This window comes from Spinacia oleracea, chromosome 6 (assembly GCF_020520425.1).
Source record: "Spinacia oleracea cultivar Varoflay chromosome 6, BTI_SOV_V1, whole genome shotgun sequence".
NCBI lineage: Eukaryota > Viridiplantae > Streptophyta > Magnoliopsida > Caryophyllales > Amaranthaceae > Spinacia > Spinacia oleracea.
The window spans coordinates 145,638,984-145,661,955 of NC_079492.1; the positions used below are offsets into that span (position 1 = coordinate 145,638,984).

Consider the following 22,972-nt stretch of genomic DNA (forward strand, 5'->3'; position numbering starts at 1 on the left):
GAGAAAACGACATCGTATTAGCAACTAATCCAATACCAAATCGCACAAAATAGAGGATAGGCCTCGCCTTGTTCATCCTTCATCCTCATTCTCTATCCTCTCCTCACTCTCTCGGTTCAACAATGGCGCAACCTTTAGTAGCAGCACCGTCTTCATCTTCCATAACTTCACCAATTCCCAGAAAACTATGTTCCTCTCTCCTCACACCTTCCTCCTTAAGCTTATCCTCTAACCCCAGAAACTCCCTCCAATTTCTCAACAGCAAACTTTTTCTCTCTCCTCCTTCCACTTCTCACAGACGTCTTTCCATTGTCGCCATGGCTCCTAAACCCGGAAAAGCTAAAAAGGGTAAGTTCATTCTTCCTCTTAAATTCCAATTTTATCCATATTGTATTTATAATTACATCCTTATTGAGGAATTGGGAAATTGTGGGAAAAGTGATTGGAGTAATTAAACTGGCGTTGGAGGCTGGAAAAGCGACACCGGCACCACCAGTGGGACCTGCGCTGGGTTCAAAGGGTGTGAATATAATGGCGTTTTGCAAGGATTATAATGCTAGAACTGCTGATAAACCCGGTTTCGTTATTCCTGTTGAGATCACCGTTTTTGATGTAAGCCCCTCTTTTCCTCTCTGAATTTCAATTAATTTTGTTATTGATTTTGATGCGAATTGGGGTTATTTGGATTTGGACTGAATTGGGGTTATATGGATTTGGACTGAATTGGGGTTTTATGGATATGGGTGAATGCAGGATAAAAGTTTTACTTTCATTTTGAAGACTCCACCTGCATCTGTTCTTCTTCTGAAGGCTTCAGGTATATCTCTATTTTAAGTGATAGTTCAATTATAAATTGATTGGTAATAAAATTGTGACGCTATTCCAAAGTTAGCCAAAGTTTATGACTTATGAGCACTATTGTATATTGCATTTGTATTGTGAAATATGTAGTAGGAATTACTATGGAACAACAAAATTTTGGTTAATAAACGCTGCATGGAGCGAAGCCAGAAGTTAACAATAGCTGGGGTTAAAATGTTCTTAAATTCGTATGCAATATGAATCGGTTTAAGGATTGTTGTCTTTGGTAGTAATACTGGTATAGTGGTATTAAAGAGGTTTACATTACATTATAAGTTGCCCCTGAAGTGTCAAACTGAGTGATGAAGTAAAAGGAATGGAGGGAGTATTAAATCAATTGACGGACTTCTAAGGCTTATAGGCCTTATACCATAACACCATAAGGCGTATTTGGAATTAGAAGTAATAGGATTTTGAAGGCATTGTTCAATTGTTATTGGAGTAGTAGTTCAGTTCAGTTCAGTTCTTAGAGCGAGCTTGCAATTATTACACTTGGTATACAGGTCAAGGAATACTATTCTAGGCTAGCTTTCTACTGTCTAGCAAGTCTTTGGTTGGACCTTAAAATGGTGATTATTTCCTGAACTTTTTTTCGTTTTCTAGCCTAGCTATAGTGTCGAAGGGGAGATGTTGGAGATCATACTCACTGAGTGTATGGGCGAGAGTCATGAGACAACATTTGAGATATGTTGGCTTGAGCTGAGCTTTCTAGTTCTACAGTCATCGCATTTCAATAGCGATTTTATAATATTGCGTGGTCTTGAACTAGCTTAGTGATATTCACTATCATGTTCAACAAGAATGACATCCTACCTCGTACTTCTCAGGGTTGCTAGTGCTAATGCTAGTGTTGTTAGCATATATATAGATTGTAAATTGTCCATATTGGTGACAATATTTTGAATTCCTTCTTTGTTGGTATGGAACGAACACTAGTTTTCCATTTTCTTTGTTTGGTTCATCAAGGAGTGAAAACATTTTCCTTCTCATCCCTCTCCTCCTTAAGTTTTCTAGTAAGTAATTAAACAAAAGAAAACATTGTTTGAAAGCTGATTTCCCTGGTACGTTTGCCACCTTCTCATAACTAACTAATGTTATTCTTCTCCAGTCCTACTCAATACCAGAAAATGATACTCCGTAGTTGATTGCATTAGCATTCATTCAATAAAATGTTGTTTCATGGCGATGACTGTTACTGCAGGTGCGGAAAAAGGATCAAAGGATCCACAAATGGAAAAAGTGGGGAAGATCACGATCGACCAACTACGAGGAATCGCCACTGAAAAGTTGCCTGACTTGAATTGCACAACCATTGAATCAGCAATGAGAATTATTGCAGGAACTGCTGCCAACATGGGAATCGATATCGATCCTCCTATCCTCGTCAAGAAGAAAAAAGAAGTTATCTTCTAAGTAAATTTTCCCCAATTCTCCATCATGTAGTCAATTTATATAGGTTATTTAAAAGTTATTTGTAATTGATTCTTTTAAGTTGCTGTATAATTCGGCTTGTTACATTGGTCAAGATATATTAGAGCCAGCCATTTTGTAATTGCTTGTTCTTGATCCCTTCGCAAATCGCAAGGGTGATTTCTTTCCCTAGGATTGAAAGCGTCAAACTTTGAAATTGGCGACAAATTAGAAGGTGCACTACTTTACCTACAATCGGGTTAAAATTACATTTTTATGGTTTAAAAATATATTTTTCAATTTAAAAGCATATTTTTCCGGTTTAATAGCATATTTTACAGGCAGATACATTTTTCAATTTTTTTATTTTTTATTTTTTTTATGTTGCTGAATGTGTTGTGCAACAATATGTTCTTTTAGAGCGGATGTGTGTGTTGCTTTTAAACAATAACAATAACAATGTGCTTTCCCTCAAAATAAAAATAAAATAAAATAACAATGTGCTTTTTGAAAGATTAAAAATACAAAAACGACTCATAACATGTTGGGAAGCACGGACACGTCATTGGGCTGTCGTGTCCCATGTCCGACACGTATTGGACACCGACACGCCTTGGACACGTGGAAATATGTGTCCGACACGCGAAATCACGTGTCCGGTTGTTTTTGAAAAATTAGGACACGAGACACATGACCGGATACACGATGGACACGTCTTGGACACGTCTTGAATACATATTTCAATATAAATTAATATTTTAGATTGCTATATCTTTTTTACAATTCCTTCGAAGGTCTCCTGAGCAATCAACAACCTTCATAAATGTAGATCGGATTCACAAGCCACCATGACATTAATTACGGTCTCCTTTGTGGGTTACTCCATCCATCTTGTGAATCTGATCTTAGGTTTATGAAAGCTTGGTGTTCATTCACAACAATCTCCGTCTACTTTCTAGGAGGAGTGAAAGTTATTACAAAGGAAGAACAAAAATGAGGGATGTGAGAGGAGATGATTATCATGTCATTTTATGTAGTATAGTTCAATTTTCTTATTTGAATGTCGTTAATAAATTTAAGTACTTTTTGCATTATTTTATTAATGATTTTAATTTTCTTTGATATATTATATTATTTTACTACTTCCTCCGTTCCGGAAATATCGCACCATTTGTTTTTTACAATATTCACACTACGACTTTGGTCATTTTTTGTGATTCGTATGTAAGGAAAATTTAGTCATGTGTAGTTATGTTAGATTTGTATCGATATATATTTTCTAAATATTATTTTTTTATAATTTTTACTTGAACACGATGTGAGATATTAAGAGTCAAAGTAAGGGTTAGAGGATTAAAAGTCAACCATGGTGCGATATTTCTGGAACGGATGAAGTATTATTATTTACCGTGTCCCCGTGTCCGTCATTTTTAAGATGGCGTATCCCCGTACCCGTATTGTGTCTGTGTCCATGTCCGTATCTGTTTTGTTGCAACCTATTAACATGTAGCTCTACATGTAAACAAGTGTATCTTCTACCAATTGAAAAATGACGATTACAAAGGAGATCTTGGTGGTTTGACGACTTCACCCTAACTCTTATGACTACTTCTTCTTCTTGATTTCTTTCCTGTGTTTTTTTACTTTTTTTTTAAAGATGTCAAAAGAAGACTATGATAGTCTTCTCACAAGAGTTGGTCATAAATCTGCCATCATTCAAAAGATTTACTACAAAAGATGTCATTCTTACGTGCTCATCTACTCTACCTCGAAGCCCAGTCTGCGTAGCTCATTGAGATAAGATCGAGTAAAACAACTTGTAGAATAATAATGACAATTCACAATCCAATTGATCAATGGTTTGGACCAGAGGTTTTGCTATATTCGATTTATTTTGTTCGAATTTATATTATCTGAATTTATTTTGTCTGAAATAAATTTACTTGTCAGAACTTATTTTGTCTGAAATAATTTTATTTGTGCGTGAAAAAATATATTTATTTTAACTTAACTGTACTTATGTAATCTCCGTTAATTAAGCCTTTTATTATTCATTTGGCTGACATGGCTTTGAAATTTTGATTAAATTGGTGATTTTAAGATGTCATTCTCACAAAACTTAAGTTATCTACTCATACATGACAACAAAGGGGATATATGAAAATGTTGATTGTCCTCCACCGAATCACCGACTAACTAATTGGACATGTGATTAATAGGTTAATCATTTTAACCTATAAATAATAATGAGGTATTTCAATCTTAATTTTAAAAAAATCAAATAAGGTAAAATAAGTTAATTAAACGGAGCCTACATATTCCGTGTGTGTTTAAAAAGTTCATTAAAGTTGATTAGTTGGTCTCATGTTAGAAAAGAAGAGACAATACAAAAAACATTAGGAGAAATGAGAACTTTGTAGCATGCCAGTTTTACTAGGTTATATTTTTTCTACTCCGTAATGGGTAAGAATAATGGACTATATTAAACCAACACCTAGCACAAGTTAACCAGTCCAGCTACACAAGTCTTTGCTTGAGCTTCTCCCAAGCATTTCGCAGTAGATGGAGCTCGACCCCGTGACCTCCAAGTCACAAGGTGAGTTCCCCACCAACTTCACCGACTTATGTTTGTTAGTTTTACTAGGTTAGGGTTATTCAATTATGAACCGTATTGGTAGACCATTACACAGACAAAGTCTCTCCCTTTGTACTAAGGGAAGATTGTTTCATTTGGTTTTAGAATATAAAATACTTGTACCCAAAGTACGAAGATCCAAATAGTTTTGTCTAATTAAGATTTACTAAATTCTCAAAAAAAAAATACATACATTAAAGATTCACTAAATCACATTCTCCGCACGACCACACCAAAATTGATTGTCAAGTTGATATATTACTAATCATGTTTTCTCCACCTAGATAAAGTATTATCTGATTTTTCTAAGGTTTGGTCTAGTATAATTTTACCGAATTTGAGTGGTCTTCTCTGAACCGGTTCTCCTCATTTGACTAAATTGTGATTGTACTTGAATAATAAAATCTTTTTATTTTTTTTACGAGAAACGATAATATCTTAATGAATCTTTTTTTCATTATCAAATACTCAGTAAGATACTGTTAGATTTAACTTAATACATATGTTTCCAAATGCCATAAATTGTCTTAACATGGTTAATTTATCAAGTTATTTGACATTAACATCTAATTTGTTCTAATATGATCTTTTCAAATAGAAGCAAATGCTTTTATCAACTTTATAAGACAAGAAAGAAAAAAACTCAGCCTAAATCAAACCAACTACTAATAATTTTCCAATTTGTCAAAAAAAACTCGGCCTAAATCAGACTACTCCTTAATATTTTTCAATTTATCCAAAAGAACTCGGCCTAAATCAGACTATTCCGTAATATTTTCTAATTTCTCCAAAAGAACTCGGCCTAAATCGGACCAACTGCTAATATTTTTCAATTTGTCCAAAAAAACTCGGCCTAAATCGGACCAACTACTAATATTTTCCAATTTGTCCAAAAAAACCCGGCCTAAATCGGACCAACTACTAATATTTTCCAATTTGTCCAAAAAAACTCGGCCTAAATCGGACCAACTAGCAATATTTTCCAATCTATCAAAAAAACTCGGCTTAAATCGACCAACTACCACTTCGTAATATTTTCTAATTTGTCCAAAAAAACTCGGCCTAAATCGGACATACTAATATTTTCCAATTTGTCCAAACAAATAACAACTTTAGGGAACATAATTGAACAAAGACGTTTCCTTAAAAAATATAAATGCATGGCACTAATCCACTAACATATACACAAACTCTCCATGATCGATCGATCTTGACCTGAGATTTTAGGGAAGGTGGGACAGCGAAACGATCCAACGCGTTCTTCCATCTCAATTCTCAAACGTTGACCCTCCCATTTGCATTCCGTTTCACATAGGAGTAGGACAGGACAATTTTGGTTTATACCCATTCCTAATTTAATTAATTAATTTAAATTGAATATACTAAATTAAATTAAATCCCACCATTATATAAACCCCTCAAAATCAGGAGAAGATCAAGAAATTCATAGATCTCCGTCCCTTCTGTCTTCTTTCGTGTATTAACTTCCCGAATTTCAGCTCTTCGCTCCACTTTTTTCTGGGTATGTTTTTCATTTCTGCTATTTCTGGGTTTTCTTTGTTTATTTAGTTGCATTTTTCACCTTCGTTTTGCTTTAATAATAGTTGAATACATTGTTTTGTAATCGGATTATCTTTTGCTGGTTTGATTCCTTGCGCCTTTTTGTTTATTTTAATTGGGTTTTGCTTTTTGTTTGCTTTTGCGAAGATTTGGATTGAATTTATTCTTATTAATGTGAGATTTCATTTGTTTTGTGGGGTTCATCAATGCCTTAATATATTGCTGTTCATTGTTGATTAGATTGATTTATCTATGAACTGCATGTTTATGTTTAATCGACGGTTTTGGCTTAATCTGAGTATTTTGGTAGCTGAAGGCATAGCTAATTTGGATCTTAAACAGATGAACACGAATTAGTAATTACTCTCAAAATCATGTATTCGATATGAATTTACACCTCCCATTACAGAATGACGGGCCACATTCGATTACATTTGGTATAAATGATTCGTATAGAGATGATTGTATAAAAGTTTTGGTAGAGATTAATCAACCAAGTTAAAGTTACACAAAATGTTGAATGCAGATGAGCACCATGATTATCTAAAAAGGATGAATGTAGCCAAGTTTTGCTAATTTGCAGCCTTGCTCTTACAAAAATGTTACAATAATGTTTTAGGTCCTATACTTAATAGAAAAAAGTATAATCAACTCAATTTCATTAGGATAATAATAGGGTAACGTTCACAGTTATAGAGAGTTCTATGGTATTTTGGGTTCAGGAAATCAATTGAATAAAGGGGTTTCTCCGCTTGAAATATCAGAAGACATTCTCAACTCTTAACACTATTAAATGTTTTAAATTTGTGTCTCCTTCGTTTTTCCTTGACTATTTGAGAATAATTTGTGAAATTCTTTGCTTATACTGTATCTAAATCATGGCTAATGTGTTGTCACGATGCACTTACACATTTTGTTACTTATTTCAGAAATATGGATGATCAGATAAACGGTCTTGCAAACGTGGATGATCAGGTAAACGGTCTTGCAAAGCAAGTTAAACAAATGTATCGCCCAAGCCCAACTCCAAAGTTGAACCAGAGGATCATTTCATCAATGTCAAGGAGATCCGTTGCTGCCCATCCTTGGCATGATCTTGAGATTGGTACACATCTCAAAATGTTATTCCCCTCCCTTCTTCCAAAATTCTGTCTAATTTCTTCGAATGTTATTAAGCGGTTTTTCTTGTTCTGTTAACAGGACCTGAAGCCCCTGAAATTTTCAACTGTGTAAGTAGTCATCTTCTTCTGATCCCCAAATTGGTTGCAATCTTACTTAGGCTCTGTTTGGTTTGGTGTAAAACATTTTCAGTGTAAAATGATTTTTCAAGGGAAAACACAATTCCAAACTAGTTTTTCTTTGTTTGGTTCCTTAAAAGAAAATGAGAGAAGATGGTGAAGATTAAGGGGAAGAAGGGAGGGGGAGGTAAGGAGGAAACCTTTGACGGAGTTATGAAAAATTGTTTTCCATCCGTTTCAAACCAAACAACGTAGAATGATTGAAAAGGAGAGAATAATTTTCCCTGAATATTGTTTTACACCCTACCAAACGGAACCTTAGTTCCTTGAGGCGATATTTTATCAGTTTAACTAATAACTCTGAAACTTTTTCTACTACAGGTTGTTGAAATCAGTAAAGGAAGCAAAGTCAAGTATGAGCTTGACAAAAAGACTGGGCTTATCAAGGTGAGTTCGTATTGTCAATCTCCTACTCATTTTGCTGACAAAAATCAAAGAGTAGATTTACACTTTTATCTGGAATATCTGCTTGAAGTGTTGTCATACTGTTTTCTGTAGCAATTAGTTTGTTCAATTTACAGCTCCGTACTCCATTCCAGACATTTCCAAATATCTGTTCTTTTTCCAGGTTGATAGAATATTGTACTCGTCTGTGGTCTACCCTCACAACTATGGTTTTATTCCACGAACATTGTGTGAAGATGGTGATCCCATGGATGTGTTGGTGCTTATGCAGGTAACTTCTGAAACTAAAGCTCAATTGTTTGTCTTCTTAATAACTATTTTTCCCACCCATAATCAATTGTTTGTCTTCTTAAGGCTCAATTGTTTGTCATATTTTCTATCTTTTCCAGGAACCAATTGTCCCAGGTGCCTTCCTCCGAGCTCGGGCCATTGGTCTGATGCCTATGATTGATCAGGTTCTACAAATTACATTTATATGTTCAAAGATTGTATTATGATTTATGACTACTACTTAATTGACTTTAATGATGATAATTTTTGTTTTATACATCTCTTGACCAGGGGGAGAAAGATGATAAGATTATTGCAGTTTGTGCTGATGATCCTGAAGTTCGACACTACACCGACATCAACCAACTTCCTCCTCATCGCTTGGCTGAGATCAGACGCTTTTTTGAGGACTGTATCCTTATAAAATTTTCATATAAACTAATTACTTATCAAAGAATATTTATAATTTTATCAAAACAAGTTTTTATTATTCATGAGTTTGGAACATGTCTTCTCTTTCCTTAACGATATTCAGACAAGAAAAACGAGAACAAAGAGGTTGCTGTGGATGAATTTTTGCCACCTCAAACTGCTTGTGATGCCATCAAGCACTCCATGTAAGTGTTACTGCAATATGTAACTTTGAGGATACTGAATCCAACTTTTCTGATGCCTAATTTTATTTATTTATTTATTTCAGGGATCTTTATGCTGAATACATTCTACAGACATTGAGAAGATGAATGCTGCTTATAATTTATTTTGACAGCCATATCCTAAAGTTATATGGAAGGCTTTTGGTAACAGATATCACCCGACTCTAGATGCTACCTATTGAAGAGTTTGTGTTAGAAATTCAAAAAAAAAAACAAAAAAAGCTGAAAATTTATTTGTTCTTCTGTAATATTATTTATCTTGCCAAATTATTGTAGTAAATTTCAATGAGCTTCATGAAGTTAGAAATTTTGTTTTCTTATACTTCGTATCATGTTTGATATTGGAAGCTATTGTGAAATTGTCACAAAATGGGAATATTCTTTTTCTTTCAACTTTGTATCTCAGTTGATAAGCTGTGTATGAAACTTCAGTGAATTTTTTGCAGTCAACTACTGCTTGAAGATGCCTAAAAAAACACTTTGCTGTCAATAATTCAGTAAGGATTGGCTCGAACTTGAAATTGTATGGAGTAACATAGCTACCTCCATTCGTATTTACTCCGTAGTTGTCATGTGATTAGTTACACATCAACATGAATTAGTAATAAGTGAAGCTATTCAAATGCTCTCAAAATTTTGATAGTCAATGGACCACTTACTACATGCATAGAAATTGGAAAAACCTATGCATTGAGTTCTTAAATTTGGAAGGGCTAGGGGGGCCAAATTTAAAGTTACTCCATCCTTTTCCCTCCCCACAACTTTGTCTCAACTATGTTATTCTTTCGATGAACCCCCCTTGACGAGCCCATACCAGTATTTTAAAGGCCCGTTCGTTATTGTTTTTTGTTTTCAATTTTCTGTTTTTTTCATATAACTAAAATCCAAAATATGCCATAAAAATACTTCAGGGTCTGTTCAGTATTGTTTTGTTTTCAGTTTTTACAAAAACAAAAAACCAATATATGAAAAATACTTTTTGTTGCCAGTTTTCAAAATCAACCTGATTATTATTATAAGTAAGATTATTTTTAGTTCATTATTCAATCTAAATCGTAGTTCATTATTCAATCTAAATCATATGATTTACAAAACCAAAAACTGGTAACTAACCGTGATATCAAACAACCTCTTAGTTTTTAGTTTTTTTGTTATCAATTTTCATAATCAACCTGATTAAACTAACAGTAATACCGACAAACCCTTAATAATACACTTGCATTTTGGCAAAGGACTAAAAAATGTAGTTTATGTCCTCTTGATATCATGGACTAAACTGATTGTTGTGTTAAGGCAATGATGTAGCACAGGATACTGCACGTATTCGGTGTTTTTTACATAGGCCGAAGGAGAGACAACTTCTTTACATAGTCTGATAACTTGTTTACATATGCTAGGGTGGTTAAGTAGCATATCACCAATGCTAGACTGAATAAGGCTTCAGTGCCATTGCCAAAGCAAGCAGAGAACTAAAGCTGTCGTGTTCGGAATAAGTTTCCTGCCTTCCAAACCTTTCTCTACACCGTTATATTACTGCATTCCACATGCCTCTTTTTATTCGGGTATAGAATACCAAAATTTGTCACAAAAGTTAATACAGAAATTTCCTATCTACTAAGAGTTCCTTTACAAAGAGAAACAATGAGCATCAGAACTTGGGAGTTCAATCATATTGCGCAAAATGCACAAAACCAGCGGCTTGTACCATGAATCAATGATGTACAAGCTCAAAGTTTCAACAAATAACATGAAAAGGAGCTAAGTAAATAATAGAGTTGTTTATCAAGGAAATACTTGGAACTGCATTGTTATGAGAGGATCATTAAACTCGCAACATCAGTAATGTTTAAATCAAGTCTATTTTTTTTCTTGACCAGTAACAGCAAAACTTCCATGCAATTGTTTTTTTCTTCGCCAGACTCGAGATTATCGTTGTTGTTGGCTAAAGAGAGCTCTGCTAATTATACCAGTAGCTTCAATATACCGATCAACACACCTTGAAACACAGCTGCTTTCACTTCCACTTAAGCTTGATCCAGGTTTTGTTATGCACTTATCAAAGCACTTTCCCCTAACAGTCTGAAAACAAAGAAAATACAAGTAAAATCAATAATTGGATTATGTTAATGACTCGTATCTCAAGTCCAAAGGCAATTTTCTGAGATGAAATGTTAATGACACCAGATAGCACAACTTATCCAAGTGACTATCCAACTAAATCGAGCTTATTCATTCAACGACCAGACAAAATGGTTTGAACTCTTAAAAATCAATTTATAGAATTCCCATAGAAGAAAATAGAGTTAAAAAAGCAACACACTATAGTACAACAAGTTCTGAACCAAACGAAGGATAGCTTAGTGTGAGCTTAATAGATAATACAATTTGCTCAAACAAATACAATTCATCTACATAATAGCCACATTCTTCCATCCCCTCTTCAAAACTAAAGCCAACATAATATCAAAAAAGTAATAATATAAATTTCATCCCAATCCGCTATCCATCACTCAACTTGATTGAGACATCTTTAAACATCAATCACAATCTACAACTAATATTTTTTCATAATCAGAGACCTTATCTGTGAGTCATCCAAATAAACCTCAATAATGTGTAATGGCCTTGAGTAGGTTAAGAATAAAGTTGTGAACATTCGGATTTCACCAAACCATCCTCGAATAGCACTAACAGACTAATAATAGGTTGTTGCTGCATTTTCTAGATTTCCATGATGTATGCTCTAGGAGTATCATACATATAGATGAAGGAACCGTGTTATATGTTACAGTCCACACCACAATAGACCCAGAGTATAGCCATGAGAAGACTAACCTTCAACAATTAAGGCAGCGTTGTACCGAGAGAAAACCATTTACCAAGAACACTTTTTTTTTCCCATTCTCCAATTTCCCATAACCTTCCCAACATACCCTCTCCTAATCTCTGCCATCCCTCATCTTCCCACCCCCTCTCTAATTTTGCCAAGATACCAAACAAAAGAAAGTACTAATTTCTATTGAAATATACTCCATCCCTTCGAAAAGATTCAATAGTACTCTGCTTAATCCTTCAACATCATAACCCTTGAAAATAGGATTTCCAATCACAAATCCTTGCTTCTCCAATGCAAAAACTTTTTCTGGACATTGTAAACAATGTATATTATGTCTATAATTCAAGACCTACGAAATCGAATTTCAATCAATTTATCTATGAACTAGACAATCCTCAAAGTTCCTTAATTTGCACAAAAGCTTCAAATTCAGAAGTTCTCAACAAGGTCAACATATACCAATGCATCATTCAATTCGATTCGTTTGCCTCAATTTCAATTAAAGTACTCACACTATAACATCGGCAAGTCATATTCACATTGAACTTAGATAAAAATTAGTTCAAAAATTTATCAATTCTCCAATTTCCCATAACCTTCTCAACATACCTCTCCTAATCTCTGCCATCCCCCATCTTCACACCCCCCTCTAATTCTGGGGGGATACCAAACAAGAGAAAATACTAATTTCTATCGAAATATACTCCCTCCCTTCGAAAAGATTCAATAGTACTTTGCTTAATCCTTCAACATTATGATCCTTGAAAATAGGATTTCAAATCACAAATCCTTACTTCTCCAATGCAAAAACTTTTTCCCGACATTGTAAACCAATGTATAATTGTATATAATGTCTACAACTCCAGACCTACGAAATCGAATTTCAATTAAATTATCTTCGAACTAGACAAATCCCCAACCTTAATTTGCACATAATCCTCAAATTCAGAAGTTCTCAACAAGGTCAACATGTAGCAATGCATCATTCAATTCGATTCGTTTGCCTCAACTTTAATTAAAATACTCAAACTATAACATCGGCAAGTCATATTCACATTGAACTTAGATAAAATTAGTTCAAAAATTTATCAATTCCCCTAATTTCACCTATTCAAATTGAACTAATGAGCAGTAATTATACTTTTAATCAAATCAATTCCAGCAAACATTAACTAAAATATTCAACGATTTTTTTAAAAAAAAATGGGAAAAAACCTCGAGGAATTCTTCAGCGTAGGCTTGAGCGAGCTGATTTTTGACCTGATCCATAATAGCTTCAGGATTAGGCTGCGCAGCAGTTGATCCACTCGTCGACGATCCAAATGAATCCATTTTTCTCTCTCTTCCTTAATTCACCGGCGATGCTTTCTCTCTCACAATTTCTCTCCTTTCTAACCGATAAACCCTAACTTAAACCTTCTACGAGTGTAATGGTTTTCGCCTCTTTTGCAAGCTAAACTTAAATGGGCTGGCATTTATGTGGTCTTTGTTGGCTCGAACTTCTTTTGGGTTGCCTAGATTTAAGTGAGACATTCGTGTAAAGTTTCAAGTTTAAAATTGGACGTGCGTGACGGTTTTGGATCGGTGTCTAAATTACAAACGGAGAATGGAATTGAACCAGAGAACTATTGTACACGGATTCTTAGTTTTAATCATTATCTCAAGATCTCATTGATCAAATTGAGTATATGGTCATTATTGTTTTGTAGTCATGTCGGGTAAATGGGTTTATGGGATGGATGACGATTGACGAGATCATGTCTTAGGATTTTGTTACAAAGTAGATTGTTCTAGAGTCGGGTCAGTTTTTAATACCTTTAGAATGGCAAGCATTTTTCTTTTTGAGGCGAATTTATTTTACAGTTTTCTAGAATGGGAGTAAGACTAAGAGCAACTCCAATGATGGAAAAAGGAACATGCTCACAAAAAAAATGAGCATGTGAGCAGGTAACCCACCATTAGTACAACAATGACATAAGAAGCTGTTGAAATCTTGTAGTTATTTTGGGCTACGTAGCTCAAATAAATAAATTATTTAAATTAGATATTGTAGGGAGCTACAAAGTATTGTAGACCACCAATGTGAAAATTTATAGTTTTAATCAATTGTAGTTAGACATTTAATGTGGCAAACTTAGCCACAACATCTTATAGCTCACCATTGAAGTTGCTCTAATGACTATACTAAAATTCTTAAGTCTTATACAAAGTACTCCGTAGTTATAAGCGAGAGATACTTAGTGCAGTTGGTAAGGGTTTGCCCTACGACCTTTTGGTTGATGATTTACCGTACAACATCAAGACCATGTTTGACCATTAGAGGTTAGCGTTTAGCTGTTAACTGTTTGTATAAGCAGTTATTTGATTACCTTTTTGTTCAACATATTTGACTAGTTGTTAGTGTAAATGTATTTGGTAACATAGATGTTTGCCAAAAGTTGTTAATTACTTATTGTGCAAAATGAAATTTGTGCACATTTGTCTTTTATAACATTTTAATTTAATTTCGTTGGATAAGAATAATAAGGTCATGTTCTGTTCGACTTATTTTGACTTATTTCAGACAAAATAAGTTCAGATAAGTTCAGTTAAATTCAGATAAGTTATGCAAAAATAAGTTTTTTCCAGACATTTTCACGCATAAATAAGTTGATTTTAGACAAAATAAGTCTTTTTCAGATAAAATAAGTTAAGATAAGTTCAGTTAAGTCCAGATAAGTTCAGATAATATAAGTTCAGTAAAAATAAGTCCAATATAACGGAATCTAATTATGGACAAAAATGACATTTATAATGTTAAGTTAGCTATCCTCTAAAAAAAAATTGGTTACATAAACATAACATGGCCCATAGTCACCTGTATAAATCACGTCCAAGTTATGTGAAATAAGGTTTTATTAAGAGGCCACAGACAAACTTATGTTGGATATCTCGTTAGTCGTTAATGATATGAATTGAGTCACTGGTTTTGGTTTTGGGAAGGGGAAGGAACAACTTGTCAAATGACAATTGGCCCCTCGCTTCCGCAGCCGGGAAGAAAAAGATGAGAACTATATAATACATTAATACGTGTTAATACTAGATTACCGTGTTCTATATTCCATAATGATGTGTATTTAACTGTTAATTAATTAAAAATTACTCGTACTAGTTTAACTAAGTTCAATAAAACATGGACGTCAGCCGCGGTGACGAACGCCAATACGCCATGCCCTTAGGTTATTTATAGTAATTAATTAAGGAAAATAATCAAACTCATTCTTGTAAATGGAAAAAGGTTAGGCTGAAAGTTTATTCTTTAATCTACGCTTATTATATTGTTAAATTTGATTATTCTTTTTATTAAAATAACTAACGTCAAAAGAAGCAAACGGACATCAGAATGTCACACTAGAAATTGAACATGACGACATGAAATGTTTGATTTTTGGAACAAAATACATCGTTTACTTGCAATAGTAATTTTTAAGGACCCTTTCGATATTTTCTGGGGGGTTAAAGAGAGCCCATCAATTAATTAAAGCTAGAATTAAGAGTTATTACATTATAGTCACTACGCAGTCCTCGATCTACGATACCCTTTTAGTTTTTAGTTTTTATGACTTCTAAAATCATAAAATCAAAATTTGAAAACTTGTAGTGAAACTGCGCGAATATAAGGTTCTGGCATGGTTTTGTTTAAGAAAGCGTGATTGTAACGATTAGCAAGTACCACGTATCATTGAAATATTTACATGGTAAATCGAGCATGATCTCCAATTAAACAAAACAAAAAAAAAATGTGGACACGTACGTCCTAGTAGTATGAATATCATGGTTTGCAGCTTTCAAATTAGAATTAATTAAGAGGTATTCCATTATTTCCACCTTGCAACCTTCATCCCCTTTCTCTTATAAAGTTAGGGTTTGTATGTGGGTCCTAAGAGGCAACATCCAACATGGTATGGTTTTAATTTTTAGGTCATTTAAGTCATAATGCATATCAAAAGTAAATCAGAAGTATTTACATCGTTACATGAATTAAGCTTTGAGAATTTACCTTCACACTACCTTATCATGGAAAATTTTATATGAAAATGGACAACGAAGTTCTAATGTTTAAGTTAAACGGTAACTAATTTAGAGTTAAAGTGATCCAAATGTACATACGTAAAGCTTAGCTTACTAAAAAGACGTTATGAGTAAATAGGAAAATTCAAAATTAGGTTGCCCTAGCTAGTATAATAGCATGACTCGTTTTCTATGCTCGTTACATGAATTAAGTATTGAGAATTTACCTTCACACTACCTTATCTTGGAAAATTATATATGAGAATGGACAAAGGAGTTAAAATTTTTAAGTTAAACTGTAACTAATTTAAAAGTTAAACTGATCCAAATATACGTACGTAAAGCTGATTAAAAAGACGTTATGATATACAGAGTAAATAGGAAAATTTAAAACTAGGTTGCCCTAGCTAGTATGGTAGCATGACTCGTTTTCTATGCTCGTTACATGATTTCATCCACTTATTTAACTAAAGTCTAAAGAGTTCAAAAAAAGAAAATGGGGAAGTACCCGATTGAAGTATGCTTGACCAAGTCATAAATAAAAAGCTAGCTGGTCCGGGTTGTGGATTGTGGAACACTTCTATTGCGACCCGGCATGCATTGCGCACATATGTGGTAAACATACAATTGATAGCTACATATATTTACATGGCTAATAATGACATTTATTTTCAGAGGAGATTTTAAATGATACGCCTATATATATAAGTTAAAAAACTAATTCAACTAAATATTAATACTTATGTCTTTTTATTTCATGTATGTAGTATTATAAATAGCCACCTCCTTTAAAGTTACATACGATGATACTTATGTCTTTTTATATTTTTTTTTATAAATATAAGAAAAATAAACTTAAGAGACGTCCCTATCACGACAAAAAATTGTACCATTAACGACGGGAAATCCCGTTGCTAAAAGTCAATAATCGCTGATTAATGACGAGATTTCCTGTCGTGATCGTTAAACACAAAAAACTTAACTAGAATCAAACCCACTATATATTAATATATAGGGGTACTTACTATACTGAAACTATGTAGTTTTATTGAGATCTAACGCAAAACAGAATTGAAGAGAAGGGGCGAAAATAACCAAATTTCCGAAGAAAATTGGTTATTTCCGCCCTTGAAAACCCTAATCTTTGTAAACCCTAAAAAGAGAGAGAAAAGAGGGAGAGAGGGGGGAATGAGTCTAAATATTTGGTTCTTTATTTGCTTCTATATAAATATGCTTGATTTTCCATTCGTCAAATGCTTCAAAAATCATTTTGATGTCCAATATGATATTGTGTAGCTTCGAGGGGATGGACCAGATGCCTTTAATGGCATTGATGACAAGCATAATGTGACCTTTCAATGTGTAGATGCTTGATGTTGAGTCGAAGAGCTTCTTGTATACCTTTGTGAAGTACGTGCAAGATCGAGCTTCAACCATGAAGGCTCTTGAGTGCTACCTAGCTAGATTGTATGTGGAGGCTGTGACACAATGGCCTTCTAAATTCCCGATGATTATTCATGTTGCCGCTGACGAGATCAAATCCCGTTTACATCATAACTCTCCGGATCGAAGTCTATATATGCTTACAATAAATTAACAATAAGAATAGGGCGGTCCGTACGAAATGAATGGGAATGAAGTCAAAGGCTTAAGTTGTCCTTGGTTGGTGAAGGGATGCATAATGCATATTCCAGTTACTTTAATTTAGTTTATCTTATAAATCCAATCAATCCTATTTTTAATTACTACAGTAGTATTACCTAATTAAAGAAACCAATCCCACCTCCCAAGACGTACATGTCTTTTTCTCCTCTATTTTAATTTTCAAATACAAATACATTAAATTAGAGAAACAGTCCAACACCAAGTGGCAGATAGATCGATGCTAATTTTGTTTATTTTCTTCTAATCAAACCATGTTGCATAAACAGGATACAAGTTTATCAACCATTTCTTTATTCATCATACACTAAATTACAAACACCATTCAAACTTTATACTGTGTTTGATTACTACAAGTCTACAACTATCTCATTATTATATTAACATACTACACTTAGTAACAACTATGGAGTAACAAACTACTCTCCTTCCAAGTTCCCACCTCTATTAATTAAGAGCTAGCCCACATTTGATTAGCTTCTTGCCCAGACTGTCTGGTTGCTCAAATTTGGCTCGTTACACTTTCATTCGAACTTCACCCGTCATTAGAATTGACTTATTAACAACGGTTTAACCAAATATTTTGACCAGACAAGTCAATTAATTTATGAGAAATTGATTCTGGTACACCTCATGTGAGTAGAACACGATCTTTAAATCATTAACTAAGTGGTGTGGCAAAAAATCAATTTCCTTAACTTATACACACTCACCAACGTAACATTTTTCCAGACCATATTTTCCAAGAATTTACCAATAAGTATCTATCGTATACGACATTTTTATCTTATTTGTAGATCAAGGGAGTAATCATGCTATGTTCTTTCAAATTTTATTCTAGTTTCATTAAGCTCTATTACTCTACTTCAGTTTACTTGCATTCAGTTTAGTTCAATTCAATTTAGCTCCATCACATTCAGTACAGAAGAAGATGTCCTTATTATACAATATCTTGAAATTATAAAAATCTATACGATGGGTTGAGAATAGAATAATACAAGAGGCTGGTGGCATGTGTTTAAAAATAATAATTGTACTCCAAAATACTCCCCCTAAAATATAATTTAAGCAAGTATAAAAATTGAAAAGAAAAGAAAACACAGCTGGCTAAATGGGCCTAATAAAATCTTTGTAAACAGCACCCAAGCAAATGAGAGGGACGTGGTCACATGAGCCCAACCAGATACTTGATGGGGTCCCCCCACTCTACGTATAAAGTCTTCCCTCTCTATCAATTCAGAATTTATTCAGGGATCGAACGTCTAGATTATTACGGCCCTTTTTTATAATTTTTTTAAACAAAATAAATTTATTTAATTTACACATTTAATTTCTTCCTCTTTCTTTTCCTTTTCCCTAATTTCCTTCAATTCACACCATTTTTACCAAAAATATCATATTTACTTTCAATCTCTTTCCTTTTTATATAATTAAATCAAAAAATACAACCCCATTAATTAGCCTAGTTAGCTAGCTAGGTAATAGGTAGCTAATTGAGGGTTTAAACTAACATCAATCTATGGTGGGTTGTCGAATTCTGAAACTCTTATTACCATTATTATCTGTTTTCATGAAAGTTCGTAGAAATGAAAAAAGGGGTGTTCTAAATTTGTAACTCCTTAGGTCGACAAAAATATCTGAAAACCCTAGCTATACCTAACGTAAGCTAAGGTTTGTACTCTATTTTTTTTTTTTCCTCCTATACTCTTTTTAAATGGTTTGGTTTGCTCTCACTTAATTCAACAATCATTTCTCACTACTACTAACAAAAAGAAAGTGAAAATGGATTATACTCCATCTTCTTCAACGATATGGAATGGTTCACCAACCCAGATAGAGGCAACAACAACAACATCAGCAATGATGAGAAATGTTGAGGAAGAAGATGATGAGGGGAATAACAAATCGGTAGTAATAATAGAAAGAGAACACATGTTTGATAAAGTGGTGACTCCAAGTGATGTTGGAAAGCTGAATCGGTTGGTTATACCGAAGCAACACGCGGAGAAGCATTTTCCGTTGGATTCGTCGAATAACGAGAAAGGTTTGCTGCTTAATTTCGAGGATCGAACTGGGAAATCATGGAGGTTTCGGTACTCGTATTGGAATAGTAGTCAGAGTTATGTAATGACGAAAGGTTGGAGTCGTTTTGTTAAAGAGAAAAAATTGGATGCGGGTGATATTGTTTCTTTTCAAAGGGGTGTTGGTGAAGTTGGTAAAGATAAGCTGTTTATTGATTGGAGGCGACGGCCTGATAATTCTTCACCTGGTTTGCTTTCTTACCCGCTACAATCGTACCACCACCAGTACAACCACCGTTCTGCGGCGGCTGGTTGGGGTAGTAGTAGTAATAGTAATAGTCCGTCGTCGACTTTCGTGTTGAGATCTCATCCTCATTCTCATCCTTACCCTCAACCTTACCCTTACCCCTCTCCGCAAGGGAGTACAGTGTGGGACCACCAAGGGACGCCTCATTTGTCCAACATGAGTCTCATGAATGTTCTTCCTTCTCAATCATATCCGCCTCGGAGGGGAACGGGTAATAATAATACAAGTGGTTTGGGTTTGGGGCATTATGGGTACGGGTATGGGTATGGGAATGTGGTGAATCCGTATCCAGTAACCGGATCCTTGATCTTTCTTAGATCTTCTCCATCCTCAATAACAACATCATCCACTTCAGCAGTGGGAGCAGCAGCAGCAACCTCATCGGTTTTATTACCGGTACCAGAAAGTGAAGTAAATCATCCTTATTTTCATCATCATCATCATCGTCAACAGGGTGGTGGAGGAACAGTGATGGAGGTGCAGAGAGAGGAGCCCATGGTATACGAATCGGTGCCGGTGGTCCAAGGCAAAGCTGCAGCAAAGAGGTTGAGGCTGTTTGGCGTGAATATGGAGTGCCCCATCTCACATCAAACTCATGATTTTGACATCTTGTCTTCCCCTTTGGCATCCTCGTCCACCCCCAACCACCCTTCGTCTCATCATCATCATCATTATCATCATCCTCAACAACAAAAACAACAACAACAACAACAACAACAACATCCTACTACTATGGCAATCTCAATGGGCCCACCATCATCCTCGTCTTCTTCTTCATTTCCCTCTTCACCAAGTAATCAACTACTTCCCTTGCAACTAAGGTCACTGCAGTATCATGGTACTACTTCTCCTACTACTCCTCCTGAGAAAGGCAAGTCTCCCACATCATCATCATCCATGTCTTTAGATTTGGACATCTAAAATTAATCTTTGTTTTAGAGACCATTTCTTTCTTTTCTTCTTTTTAAAAAAAAAAAACATTTCTAACATCTGAAATGTTAGATGACAGAGAGCACAATTATTAAATTTTATCTAGGCATGAAACAAGTGGTAAGATTATTATTATTATTATATAATTAGCTCAGTATTCAAAAAAATTCAGCTTCAATTAAATTACTCATCCCCTAAATTGTATCAAATCTTGTACTAGAACATTATTAGATAGGTCTAAACTCTTAACACTATCAATAACCATGACTACATCATAGCAACGTTACTGCGCCGTATTCAACAAGGAAAAGTCAAGCTAATATCAATGACGACCAAGCCGGGCGGATGATCTCAAATCAAATACCCAATGATCAGTATGTAGTAGTACTCTCCTAGTACGTCCTAGTATGTTATAATTAGTGATAAAACATTTGTTTAATTCGATTCATGTAAATTAAATGACAATATTTCTAGCTGTATTTGACTTGTTAGTATATAAATTAATACTTCATTGACAGTAATTTAAGTATGAATGGAGATGATATACTACATTGGCAGTAACTTCACAGCAGCAACTTTTGTTATAACCCAATAGATCAGATCGATCAAAGTTCTTCAAAGTTTCAGTAACTGCAGTACTTATATTACAGTCTTTTTATGTATGTTATTATTCTCTCTCCTACTTTCTTTTGCTGCTGCTTCTTCTGCTGCTGCTGCTGTGGCTACTGTTGTGTTTCGTTCTGGCAATTAATTAAATTCTTAACGAACTTTCTGACTTAAGAAGCTAAGAAAGCTGTGTACAGTCCCAACCAGATAGGAGATCAGATCACAACTATATAATTATCAAGTTTGTTTCTAATTTAATTATTTCCTTCGTCCGTTCTCTTTTAGTTGTAACGTTTTGACTCTTACGTAGCGTATGTATGTATGTATGTATGTATGTATATATGTATGATTGTATATTGTATGACAAATGTTGTATGTTTGTTGTTGTCGTTGCTTCGATGGGCACGCCGGGGGGGACTGCAGGTGCTGGTATTATATTTACTGTTTCAGACACCTTTTAAAGGTACTGTCTTTCTTCCTTTATTTAGTTAACTTAATTTCTCAGTTTTTATTTATAGGTTTAATTACCTAATTAAATTAAAATCCTCTTTGTTTTTTAACTTTTAATTACTACTATAAGTACTATTTGCTTATCTTCCTGCCTTACTGCTGTTTAGCTAGGTATATATCCTTCTTCTTCTTCTAGCTAGGCACTTAGAGTTAGCCCTAAAGTTCTGCTTTTATTTCCTTTACAACTCTTCATTACTTAATGCATTGCTATTATTAACTTCAATGAATTCACTTTTGTCTATCTTTCAATCTTCAAATGCAAGTTTAGCTAAGTTCTAATAAGATAAGATCATAAAAAATAAGTGAAAATCAGGTGAATATAATGCATCTTAAAATATAATTTCATACATCACTCGGTCGGTGCTTTGTTAATAATAGTTCATATATAGAAGGAGAAATAGGTTACTTCAAAAAAGAAGGAGAAATAGGTGAGTTCATACATATAGATCATTTCATACATTAATACTTCTATAGTTCTTAGTTTTAAGGTTGGATCGGATAAGTGCATGTGAGATTTCCTGGTAATAATTCCTGGTTATGGACTACTCCGTAATAATACTCCTCATTTAACACAAGTATCTGAGTTATTGGATTTATATAAAATATGGTATACTGAATGTTTGATAATACTATGATCATAGCTATGGTGAAAAAAAGTTTTTATTTGATTCGTTTGTTATGTACACTACAAGAATTTGTATCTTTAACGACAACCTAATTACGACGGGTCAAAAATCCCGTCGCAAAAGCCTTTTGCGACGGGGCTAACAACCAAACAATGACGGGAATAACCGTCGCAAATGTCTTTTACGACAGGTTTACGACGGATTTACGACGGGATTTCTATTAACGACGACCCCCTTTTATGACGGGTTCGCGACAGGAAATCCCGTCGTTAATCAACGATTATTGGCCTTTCGCGACGGGATTTCCCGTCGTTAATAGTACAATTTTT

General features: G+C 34.3%; 4 protein-coding genes across 5 annotated transcripts; 3 read left to right on the forward strand and 1 right to left on the reverse strand.

Moving 5' to 3' along the window:
* Window positions 1–2,571, forward strand: LOC110796003 (50S ribosomal protein L11, chloroplastic-like). The gene is made up of 4 exons (NM_001426447.1): window positions 1–348; window positions 440–612; window positions 754–817; window positions 2,063–2,571. Exons 1-4 carry the CDS (start codon window positions 123–125, stop codon window positions 2,272–2,274), a joined length of 675 nt encoding a protein of 224 aa, NP_001413376.1. The 5' UTR covers window positions 1–122; the 3' UTR covers window positions 2,275–2,571.
* Window positions 2,572–6,203: 3,632 nt separating this feature from the next.
* LOC110795994 (soluble inorganic pyrophosphatase PPA1) lies at window positions 6,204–9,488 on the forward strand. Of its 2 annotated transcripts, none has more exons than XM_022001027.2 (9): window positions 6,204–6,428; window positions 7,396–7,571; window positions 7,667–7,695; window positions 8,086–8,151; window positions 8,333–8,440; window positions 8,559–8,624; window positions 8,731–8,851; window positions 8,975–9,056; window positions 9,140–9,488. In XM_022001027.2, the coding sequence occupies exons 2-9, from the start codon at window positions 7,400–7,402 to the stop codon at window positions 9,180–9,182; spliced, it is 687 nt and encodes a 228-aa protein (XP_021856719.1). In that variant the 5' UTR covers window positions 6,204–6,428; window positions 7,396–7,399; the 3' UTR covers window positions 9,183–9,488. The 2 variants fall into 2 exon arrangements, with proteins under 2 accessions (XP_021856719.1, XP_056687002.1); XM_056831024.1 differs by lacking the exon at window positions 6,204–6,428 and adding an exon at window positions 6,489–6,548.
* A 1,249-nt stretch (window positions 9,489–10,737) lies between these two features.
* Window positions 10,738–13,385, reverse strand: LOC110795984 (mitochondrial import inner membrane translocase subunit Tim13). Its single transcript, XM_022001020.2, has 2 exons — window positions 13,147–13,385; window positions 10,738–11,174 (listed from the first exon to the last, which is right to left on the reverse strand). Exons 1-2 carry the CDS (start codon window positions 13,261–13,263, stop codon window positions 11,022–11,024), a joined length of 270 nt encoding a protein of 89 aa, XP_021856712.1. The 5' UTR covers window positions 13,264–13,385; the 3' UTR covers window positions 10,738–11,021.
* Window positions 13,386–18,802: 5,417 nt separating this feature from the next.
* LOC110795975 (B3 domain-containing transcription factor NGA3-like) lies at window positions 18,803–21,430 on the forward strand. The gene has a single exon (XM_022001014.2). It carries the CDS (start codon window positions 19,426–19,428, stop codon window positions 20,890–20,892), a length of 1,467 nt encoding a protein of 488 aa, XP_021856706.2. The 5' UTR covers window positions 18,803–19,425; the 3' UTR covers window positions 20,893–21,430.
* Window positions 21,431–22,972: the final 1,542 nt, after the last annotated feature.